The 12014-nt window shown below is 30.4% G+C and overlaps 1 protein-coding gene across 33 annotated transcripts in view; it reads left to right on the top strand.

Annotated features, from left to right (window-relative positions):
• lola (longitudinals lacking) overlaps positions 1–12014 on the top strand; it is a 604955-nt gene that overhangs the window by 240872 nt on the left and 352069 nt on the right. The window contains exon 5 of one of the 33 annotated variants that reach the window (XM_072526378.1): positions 10866–11142. The exons of 30 other annotated variants lie outside the window; for them this stretch is intronic. In XM_072526378.1, coding sequence (XP_072382479.1) covers positions 10866–11050 — 185 coding nt within the window. In that variant the 3' untranslated portion in view covers positions 11051–11142. Of the gene's footprint in view, positions 1–944; positions 1203–7740; positions 8010–10865; positions 11143–12014 lie in introns of those variants that run through there. 2 more of the 33 variants (XM_072526346.1, XM_072526366.1) reach the window with 2 other exon arrangements.

The following is a 12014-nucleotide window of genomic DNA, read 5'->3' as shown; positions in this document are numbered from 1 at the left end:
TCGGTGAATCAATGCCTATACCTATACCCTCGTGTACAAAAATTATGGGACAAAAAAGAAAAATCGAGTGTTCGTGTTTTTTGCTTCGTTTTTGAATAATTTTTGTTAAAAAAAATATTTTTAACGTTGAAAGGCGACATTTTGATACGAAATTTAATTTTGAACAACTTTTCTGTTGATTTATATGTATGAAAAGTGCATAGAATTCACTCAAATGCACCCTAGTGCCTAGGGACTAGTTCAGCGTTCAATGGCGACAATGTGAAAAAAATATGGACTATGGACTAAAAATATGGCGCTCGAACAGATCAATTTATTTTCCAGTTTTTTTTTTACATTCGGTTTAAATTCATTGGTATCTATCGATATTTTTCTTAAATTTCAATATGACGTTGATTAGATGCATCATTTGAAAGCTCTATCGATCAGTGTCTTTCCAGATTTTTGCCTATTCTGTCGAGACTGTTGAATTGTAAAAATTATCTCAAAAGTGACACATAGTGAAAGAATAACTCTTTCTCGTTTTACGATATGGAATCTACATACCAAATTATGCAAATCTTTAAAATTATGTTCCTAATACATTCTCATGTAGGAAAATATCAATTTTGCCGTATTTTGATCCATTTTAAAAGTATTTATTTAATTGACTTAGTTAATTTTATTAAGTATTATTAAGCTACCAAAAAGTTTATTAAGTTATCAAAACTTTAATAATTTAAGTTTTAATATTTTATTAAAAAAATAGTTGGGACGGGAAACTTCAGATGCGATCTATGGCATATTCGTGGCAATCGTGATGGTTTCTAAAGGTAAATTCTGATTAGTAAAATTGTTTGTGAGTGTTTCTAATAAGACAAAGTGTGAAGGTGATTAGATATATGTTATTTGGTAGTAGCAGATAAATAAAGAATACATTTTATTATAAAAAACTTTTATTTTAGCTCCAAAGATGCAGTGCCCACAATGTTTCAAGTTCTACAATGGCTCTCACTCTCTTTACGTACATCGTAGCCGTGATTGTGGTAAAGCGAAAAACTACATTTGCATCGTCTGTGGCTTCAGCTTTAAAAGAAACGAACACTTAAAAAGACATATGACAAACAAACATAGCAGTCTTAAAGAGATTGATATACAGATTTTAAAATAATGTGTTTTATTTTTACTCTCAAAACAAACATCTATTAAACTGATTAATAAGCCGTTGTTTTTTAATGTAGAAATCAGATAATCTTTAGAGCAGACATTTCTGCTTGTACAGCATTTGATGATTGTTTATTGTATAATTTTACAAAAGTGCTTTGAGGAAACCTAAGAAACACATTTGAAAAAATTCAACTTTTTGAACAATTTTCGCTCTAAAATTTTTAAAGCCACCTTCCAAATATTCATTCCTGATATCTCTAGCCAATTTGGTGATGTTAAAAAAAAACGTTTATCTTTGTAACTTGACTTCAACCGAATCTTTGTGTTTACGATTTTGAGGAGCTTACAATATTAGTCCAAGAAAATAGGTAGTTAATATTTAATCATTTTTGTTTTAATATGTTTTAAAATTTGATTGTAAATTGTTAGTATAATTGTCAGTTTAACTGCGTTTAGCTAATTAATTAAAGTTGCTAGTATACAGGATGTTCGCAGTATTAGAGTTCCCTAAACACAAAGTTAATATATTTTTTAGATTTATTTATTGTATCATGCTGACGGTAATTCTTATTTAATATCAAACTGAGAAACAAATATCGCTTTGATAAACAATATGCATTTCAAACTGTCAAACATTTTTCTTAGTCGCATTAGTTGTGTTGTTACAAATACAATAGTCAATACCAAAATGGCCTTGTTGTTATTCAAATGAGATCAATTTATTAGTTACTATGGCGACTGAAACCAAAATAGTCTCCTATTATTCCAAATATTTACTCAGAGATTTCCTGACTTGTCCGAATTGGAAATCGAAATGCCAGAATAAATGTTTTTCTCATTACAATCAATCGTGGTTTAATCCCATATAAAATAATATTTACTTTATTCCAATAGTTATAAATCGCCCTTGTTAACGTTAAAAACGTAATGTAAATCTCCACGTGTTAACTTCAAATATAATTCGATCAGATATAAAATTTGTGTAAACACCATACATTAACCTTAACTTGATGTTAAAAATACCTTTTTTCAGTAAAGGTGGTGTTTTTAATTATCCAAGCAACTTTTTGCCAGATTAAAACACAACAGCCTGAAATATAGGTCAGAAAATAAAAACAAATCGTATAAATATATCTAAACTATCATTCCTTTCAGTTCTAAGTGAGGTAACGTAAACAATTTTTGGCTTCTATAATGATTTTTTACGAAATACGACGTCAAATTAGTTATAGGCGACACAAAGGAATAGGTGACGCAAAGTTAGGAACTGAAAAAGAATACATCGGAGGAATTTGAAAGGTATAACCTTCATAGAGACACGAATGAAAAGGGCAATGTCGTATTGACTTTGCAGCTAGTAAAACCATGATCATAACTTCTACCATATTTCCCAACCAAACATACACAAAGGCACCTAGATATTCTCCGGATATGTTGGGGATCAAATAGACCACAGCTTGATAGAAGAGCTGTCAACAACAAGTATTTTTAATGTAAAAAGTAGACGAGGTGCATGCTGCGGCTCAGACCAACTACCAATTCACGTAAAATTCAGGATTAGCCGACAGGAGAATCAACCAAGAAAGTAAATTTTAGATCTGGGAAAACTGAAAAGACCCGAAACTAAAAAAAAAATTGAAGAAGAAATAAAGAGAAAGCTGACTGAATATGATGGAAAAAGAAGAGTGAACATTAACCTAATAAGTAGAACCACATTAACTGCAGCAAAATCGATGCTAAAAACTAAAGAAAGGAAAGATGAATAATTGTTTGATGACGAGTATAAGGCGGTAATTAAAAAAACAAAATGAAGTGTACAACATATACATAGAGTATATTTTACTAGATGAACTAGGGAAAGAAAAATATTTAAAAACAAAAGTCGAATAGCTGATAAACTGTGTAGACAAAAAAAGAGAAAACACATAAACAAATAATTAATGGACATGAAAATAAACTTTAGGGAAGGCAAAACGCGAAATGCATACAAATAAGGATACAAACCGAAAACTTTTCCAAAAACGGCAAAATAACCAACAACACTAATAGCTGGTTAAAAAACACAACTTTTTAAACCACAAAAAAATGTTATATGACCCTTAGGAGCCGAGATAGCCCCTTTTTAAATCACTTGTACGGTAATTAACAACATTAAGGGCTGAGATTAACCAATCTTTTTAAGAAAAGTCAAAGTTTTTAGCAAAAGTTTTCGGAAACAAAATTATTAAAAAATGTTTAAACAGAAGTGTTGACTACAGTAAAAGGATTGAGGGTAACCGACCAAGGAGCCAGCTGCCCTCCTCAAAAAATCCAACACAGTTTTAACATAGAGCGCTCGGAAAAAATTACATATCTCGGATTATACTGGACCAAATTTGCTATTCCTTTTTTTTTTAAACTAGAGTACAACGTTAAAATAATAACATTGATCATGCTTTCATTGCAAAATTATCCAAAACAAACAGTTAATAACTACGGGATTTACAAATCTTTTCTTAAGTCGCCTTATTATTGTTATTTTTTTATTTATGTATTTAAAATATAATTATATTAAATAAATGTTATTTTGAAACATTATTAAATCACAAAGTAAAAGGGGGAAATCCCAGTAGTTAGCTCTATACCATAGTTAAAGAAACTTACAAAGAAGTAAAAACTTCTGGTGTATATTGGTATATTATTTTATTAAAAACTAATTAAAATTTATCCAAAAGAATTACAATGATTCCAAAACGTTTTCGGTCCAGTCGGACCATCATCAGTGAAACATTTTAAAAAAGTAGTTGAAACTAGCTACTAAAATAGGTTTAAAAACCTTAAAATCGTAAACCTTAAGGTTTAAAAACTTTGACTTTTCTTATAAAGAATTGGTTAATTTCAGCCTGTAATGTTGTTAATTATCGAACAGTAATTAAAAAATAGGGACTATTTTGGCTCCTAGAACATTTTTTTGGTCATTTGTTTTTGGTTTAAAAAGTTGTGTTCTTTAACCAGCTTTCCAAATAATTTTCAGCCATTAAATTTGAATTCCATAGGTTATTAGTATAAGTCTTAAAGAAGAAACTAAGCCCCGGATTATTGAGATCTATTTATTCAAATTATCTGAACCAGTCTTAGAAACTAGCTCATTGTTCAAAAAATTTTATAAAAAAATTACACTTCCCAAAAACTTCAATCGATCTAGTCCATCTTTTGCACACAATTCAAACACAATAAGGCAGTCAAGTTCAGGTGCATTTAAACAAATTTAAATAAACGTTAAAAATGTTATAAACAATATTTAAAAACAGCGATTTTGTTGTTCATTTTGAAATAACTGTTTTGTTTATCATCCGATTTTAATTTATCATATCTCGTTTTGTGTACTAAGTTGGTTGGTCTATTAGGAACATTTATGTATTACTTATGAAATCTTGAATATTTTATTTACGGTTTTATATGAAGGTCTAAATATTCTAGATAAGTTTCGGTATTACGGAATAACATCGGTTATCACACATCGGTTACTATTATTTCAGAACAAAACATTTGCGTTGTAATTTATTAAATGCAAAACTTTCATGTTCAAATACCTTGCCGTAAAGTATGATCATGTCATAAGTATTTCAAGTATGACAAACCTTCAGAAATCGTTTTCAAAATACAAAATAAACAAATTTTTTTGTTTTGTTACTTGCATAGTAGTAATATTGTAGTTAATTTGAAGATGCCGCATTAAAATAGTTTCAGAACGATATTTTTACTTTGTGTCATATTATGATAGATGACGTAAAATTTGTAAAGCATAGAAGAGATGATTAGAGAATTAGTTTTTTATTATAGTAGATCTATTGTTAAACTTTCTAATATTGGGAGTATGTAGAAATAAATAAAAAGTGTTAGTCTATTTTACATCGAGTTTTTACACCGTCCTTAATACTCAAAATAGTACCTCAGAGTCGCTTATACTAAGAAACTTAGGAAACTAGAAAATTTTAATAAACCGCTTTACAGTTAGTTGCCTATTCAGGGCTTTTGGCATTTCTTTTTCACATTAACCTATTGTTCTGCATAGTCTCAGGAGCGATGTATTGATAACGCAGAAGGTTCACAATTTGACCTTGACGTCTTGATCTGGACCATGATAAAGTTCGTTTATCATGGTAACTAGATCATACAGTACTCATTGTTAATTTTACATACATAAATTTTTTGTAAAAATTGTGTCTACATTTTAAAAATTATCTTGAATAGTTCTAGAGCAGGGGTCGGTAACTAATTGTTGTGGGTTCCAGAGATATTTCAAAATAGGTTTGGGGAGGTCCAAGAAAAAAATTCGCAAGTTCTGCAGAAATCACTCGTATGGTTTGCTAGCTTATTTTAATTTTCACTTACAACACAGTATGCAATACAACAAACAGGTATATATTTTTAAAATCAATGTGAAAAATTACACTTTTGTTCTTGAGCCAGTTTTTAATGTTAGGTTTAAGCTGGGAGCAGCTAAAGGCGAATAGTGTCCTCAAGTTGAGCGTCTGTCATTCTTGATCGATATTTGTTTTTAAAAAAATTCAGTTTTGAAAACGAAGTTTCACAAAGAAATATGGAGCCAAACATAGTATCAAGGTAAATTGCCAATTTCTTGTAGTTTTCATATTTCTGTGGAATATGTTTACTCCGAAATTCTTGAGTGGCTACAGTTTTTTGCATCTGCAACAAAATATCTTTCTGTAAGTTTATAATCTCCATTTGGAGCAAGGGCATTGAAATGGGGAACAAATTCGCAGCAACATCACTCCATGGCTGGAGGAACTGTAAAAGGCGCTTTTAAGAAAGCCGACAACTTTTCTACCTCTGCAAACTCTTTAAATCTTTCTGCAGTTTGGTATTGAGCACGAGTGTTCCAAAAAGTCTTTCAGGAAAGCCACAGCCAACATACTTCTTTTTTTTTTGCCAGAAACTCAAAATGCTTCATTGTTTCGTGGGTATTAAAGTTTTCAAGAAGGTGGTTATTTCTTGTTTTATTTGCCAAAAAGGTTTAATCACTTGACTTTTACTTACTAGTGCCAAAATGCGTTGAATTACACTCTGATCAAAAAAAAAATTGAACTGCCTGTGCTGAACCACACCTCATAAAATTAATCAACTTAATCAAGTTGTTTATTACCTCTTTCAGAGTGTCATTAAGTATCCCGCTTAGGGCTGACTGGTAAATTATGCATTGATACGATATTAGCCCAGCAATCTTTTCTTTGATTCGCTTTACAAGCCACCTTTTTTTGCCGACCATAGCTGAGGCCCATCCATTGATAGAGACACCATTGTATCAGTTGACAGAGACACCGTATTATATAATATATAATTTTGTCATGAACTCATCAAAAGTCTGGAATAAATCTTCTCCACGAGTGTCCTTTAAACGAAAAGACTTCAAAGCAATTCTTCCCTAATTATTTTATTTTCAATATCATAAAATCTCACGAAAATAGACATTTATTCGTCGTCAACAATATCACATGATTCATCAAGTGCTGTGGTGTAGCAACATGCCTTTTGCAGAAGTTCGAGCAAATCCCTTTTATTGTATGCTGTCAATATTTCGCAGTGCGTTTGCATATTTTTCTGGCTCGCTCATATTTCGAAATAGTATGGATGTGCTATTTTTGTAAGAAGCTAGATATGTCTTGAGCTTTTCTTTCCGAGCTTCACTTCCCAGAGGAAACTTTTGATGAAATTGTTAATGGGTCGGTTCAAAATGTCTTTTTAAATTAGTACTTTTAATAAGAGCGACAGTTTTATTGCATATTGCCATACCAGGCAAACGGCGACAGTCAGAACAAACACTCTCATGCTCTTACTCTACTACGTGACTACGACGGTAAATCATTAAAGTTCTGAATCTATTTTGTTCTGGGATTTTATGTAGCAACTTATTATTTTAATTAAATCACTTAACATAGAAAAATTAAAACAAAATCAATTTTCTCTATTTACTAATCAAATTAGCTCAAAATAAAAATAATCATAATGAATGATTTTAAAGTCAGTATAGTGAGTTAGTTTTAGTTGTTTAATCTACGAAGGAAATGCCTACGTCTATTGAAAAATTATGCACAAGTGGAGTAAGCAAAAACTATGTAATGACAATGTATGAAAATGTTTTGTATATTTTTAAAATGTCTTCTTGTCATTCCTATTCTTGTAACTGCCAAATTTGTTTTTTTTTTAATTATTCTTGACTAAACTCGTAGACACTACATGCATATATTGTAAATGATTTTGTCTAAATAAAATTGTTGGTTTTAATGTACCAAGTTACAAAATAGTCTTCGTTTGTATAACTATTTTATGATTTCTTCTGACTATGCCGGGCAAGCATAATCAATAATTGATTACTACCAAAATGACTTGGCTAGAAACTGTGACGTCCCTCATAATATACCCGATTTTTTTTTATTATATAATAGTTTTGGCTTAGCCAATTAGCCAAACTATTTTTGTGGTAAGTTATTTTATATTTTTTTGTATACAATAAATTTACATATTACATTTTAAATATTAATTATGTTAAGAAACATTTTTTAAACTCTTATTTACACATTTTTTATTTTCCAGATTCTAATCTGACTTGTCATCAATGTTTTAAAAAGTATAAAACCAAAAATTCTCTAAATGTTCATCTCTCGAGGGACTGCGGCGAAAAACCAATTTTTGTCTGCATTACCTGCAACAAACCTTTTAGGCGAAAGGATTATGTAACTCATCATATTCTTATGAAACAAGCTTGTAATAGGGGTAACATTGAACGATGTTTTAAAAAAATCGAAGATCCGGTTGTGATACAGACATATTTAAAAATAAAAAAATAAATACTACTGCACTTACTTTTTTATATTTGGCGTATATTTGATACCCAATGATCGTTTTAAGGCAACTGCTGAACGATAATGATTTAGCAGAAATGATATTAAGCAAATAAAAATCTTTTTTCTATGGATTTAAATTAGGCTTGAATGAGTATAAGCGTTAAATATAAAAATAAACCAAGACCAAAAATTGAAAAAAAAATAACAATCAATCAATAGAAAAGAAGATGTAGTTACAAAATATGTATGTAGTACTGAGTATGCAATTGAACTAGTGATATTGTTAGAAGAAAAAATCATAGTTGGTTTTGCAAATTTTTTAATCAAAAGGTTTTCGGAATATTTTACTCTTTTCGAGAGTAAAGATAATACTAACAATGTCTAAATGTATATTAAATACATAACATGAGCGAGAAAATAAAAAGTAAGTATAATTTATATATGTATATATATATATATATATATATATATATATATATATATATATATATATATATATATATAATAAGTGCAACGGAAACATTATGCCAAAATGTAGGTAAAGGTTTTGCATAAGCATAGGCACTTCCTCTGTCAAACTAACCTAAAATATATATAAAAATTGAAGAGGCATGGAAGCCCTAGTTATAAGTTTATAATGAAAGAAAAAAGAAAAGCAAATTAATAAAATGTCGTCAACAGTTAAATAATTCTGTTAATTTAATAGTAGCATGCTCACAAGGGTAAGCCTGTTAAAGATACAATAACTTCATTGTATAATGTAGTTTTTTGTCATTGTATAATGTTAGTAACAAATATTAGGATTTACTAAATAACCAAATTATTCCTGCACTTCAACAGAATGGCCAGTTACCACAAAATTTTTGGTTTTAACAAGATGGAGCTCTTCCTCTCCACTATTATGGACAGGTCAGAAATTTTTTGAATACAAATCTTCCAATCAATGGATTGGATATAGAGGATTCATAGAGTGGCCTACTCGTTCTCCGGACCTTAATCCGATTTTTTTGTGGTTATCTAAAATCACGTGTTTTCATTAGGCGATCAACATCATTCATCAACAGAAATTGAAACCAAGAATTATTGGCGAAATAATATGTGGAGAAGTCTTGGAAAAAGTGACTCATGAATTTAATAACAGGCTTGCACATTGTGAGGAGATGAACGGCAAGCATTTTGAATATTTCAAGTGATTTTTTTAACGATTGTTGTACACAACACTTGTGTGGCTGTTTAAACTTAAATGAAATGGCCATTATAGTAATATAACACGTCTGCAGGGTCAGAAGTCAGGTCTGTCATCTTGTTGCTTCAGATAGCCATATAGGTTTCCAACGTTCAGAAGAAGACGGAACATACCAAAAATAATGTTCAGAAAATAGTTGGTGGGCGCGAAAAATGTTCGACGCGCTTTGCATATTAAAAATGGGGAAAAAAAGTAAAACCAAGAAGTAAATCTATGCATTAGATGAGATAGTTAGACAACGTTTAGTTTAAAAACAGGAACACAACGAGTAAATCGGTTTCGACTTCTTGAAGATTGGAGAAGTCTGAATGATATTATCCATAGGCTAGATAATGCTATAAATTTAATAACATAATAATAAGAAAAACCGTATATTGAAATATTCGGATTTGATATACTAGCAGTTAAAAATATTAAACACATAAACGTCAATATTTGAAAATCAAAGAGTTCAAGAAGGAGTTTTCACTATAGGTGGGCAAGAATAGGTAAAAGATATGGGGGCAGATATTCAACAATACATCAAATATTTACTTTCAGCGTAAAAGTGGCAAGAGCAATGGGACGTGTACGAACTGATTACTTTATGGCCCCCGTAAAATTATTCGACCTCCGAAATATAGCAAACTGATGACCGGCATCCTTTGGAGACCCGTAAAATCATCACCACAAATAGGTAATATCATCACCGCCGATAGGTAAGCTTATCACCAGCATTTTTACCGTAAGGCGCTGGTTTCTAATGTCGAAGATTGCCTGTTACACTTCTTGTTTACGTAGTCATCTATTAAATTCAGAAATTATTTTATGCAAATTGCTTTAAAATTTAATTTATAATAATAAATAATATGTAATTTTAATATATTTATTTATGTCGATTGTCTTACGGTAAGTGGCCTATAAGACGTATTAGAGATAATTAATAAGCAATTCACTATCCATGTTAAAGGAACAAGGGCAAATGAAGAGAACTTTTTTTGTTGGCAAAGTTTTAGGTAGCTATCAATAAAATTTAGTGGAATTTCCAAATACCTTCCAATGCATTGCATTTACATTTAATACATCCGGACTGGGATTATTCCTTTAAATCAATCCTTAGTAGTTGGCAAACATTTTATGGTCTTTTCCTGCCACCGGGTGCAGGTAGGCCAGTGATCAGTGTGCAAATCTCTCCGAGTCTATTTTAAAAGCCCTGGTTTTATTGCGGTGATTAGTTGTACTATCTACGTGTGCATTTATGCTAATTTTTTATGAATTTAACCAAACCAATGCTATGTGATTATATCATGATTCTCCATCCTGAGAACAATGTAGAAGATTTTTTTTAAACGTAACGGTAAAATTTTTTTAACTAAGTATATTTTTTCCCTCTCAAAAGTATGAGTAAATTGTGATTATTATACTTACAAAAAAGTTACCTGGAAGATGGTCTTCGACTGGCACGATTTATTAAAAGGTAAAATATGGCCTGTTAGGTTTTGGTATCTAGGTACAGAAAGTATTATTAGATTTGTAACAACTTGCAATGTTTTATATACAGTCCGTTAAGAGTTCACCTCACCGTTATCATATATTTCACAAAGATAATTTTTTTATTCTTGTATAGATGAATGCATTTTACTTTGTAGGTATTATATGTCCAAAGTGCTTTAAAATATACAAAAATCAAAACAGTTATCGAGTTCACATATATTACGACTGCGGAAAAGTAAAATCATTGTATTGTACATTATGCAGTGCTACATTTAAAAGAAAACATCATTTAACAAGCCACATGCATCGTATTCACAAAATTGTGGGAAGCCTCGAATAGATACTCATCGATCGATCATCTTTATTTATAATTTTTATGTATATTATTTAATTGAGTTTGATTTAATAAATTTTTAACTTATTCTTTATAAATACCTTTCTACGTGATGTCTTTAATGTCAACATGTCCTGTAGTAAAAATATACCTTGCAGATACATAAATAATGTGCTATTTATCATAGTACTAATTGCTAGATAAAATCAGTTATAAAAACCATAATATAAAACCAATAAAATCTACGTAGATGGTCGACCCGACGTCTGCGTTTCATGGTTCAAATCTAGATGCGTACCTGAAAAAAAATTTAAAGCAATAGTTTAAAATACAAAATGCATCTGCTACATAAATTAGAATAAGCGAGTGGACAGGTCGGCCGATGGATGAGTGATACCTTAAGAGATACGAAGATGTGAGGCATATATAAAAAAATAAAACTAGATGTTATGCTGATTTCAATACTTGTGTACAATAATTCTGCAACCATAAAGGAAAATTCATAATATAATATTCCATAAATTAATAACGGGACACAATTATTGTGAGATATTCCAAAATAATGGTAGATTATATTGTATTTAACATTTGTGTACACCCGAATATATCTTACCTTTTACTGGTATACACAAATTTTTATACTGTTTTTAATCCTGGTAATTGTGTTGTATTTCAATAAAATACATTGTGTGGAAACGTACGTTATTAACAACTTAATAGTGTCTTGTCTAATCGTCTCCCAACAGGAAGTTGTTCAAACATTCTTCAGCTTTAAACGTGCTCTTACCATAATAAACAGGCGTTCTCTTATTTTAGCGTAAATTGGTACATAGACTTCCCCTTCCACCATGTTCCCAATTTTCCATTTTTCATCCATATAACCAATGGTATGTAAAGTGAGGGAGTACATTGGTGGTTTTAAAATTTACCTTTGTGGCATCTTGTTTTGCAAAGTGAAACCTTCTGAGCT

Source organism: Diabrotica undecimpunctata, chromosome 3, assembly GCF_040954645.1.
Source record: "Diabrotica undecimpunctata isolate CICGRU chromosome 3, icDiaUnde3, whole genome shotgun sequence".
Lineage (NCBI taxonomy): Eukaryota > Metazoa > Arthropoda > Insecta > Coleoptera > Chrysomelidae > Diabrotica > Diabrotica undecimpunctata.
This window is presented reverse-complemented; position numbering and strand designations above follow the sequence as displayed.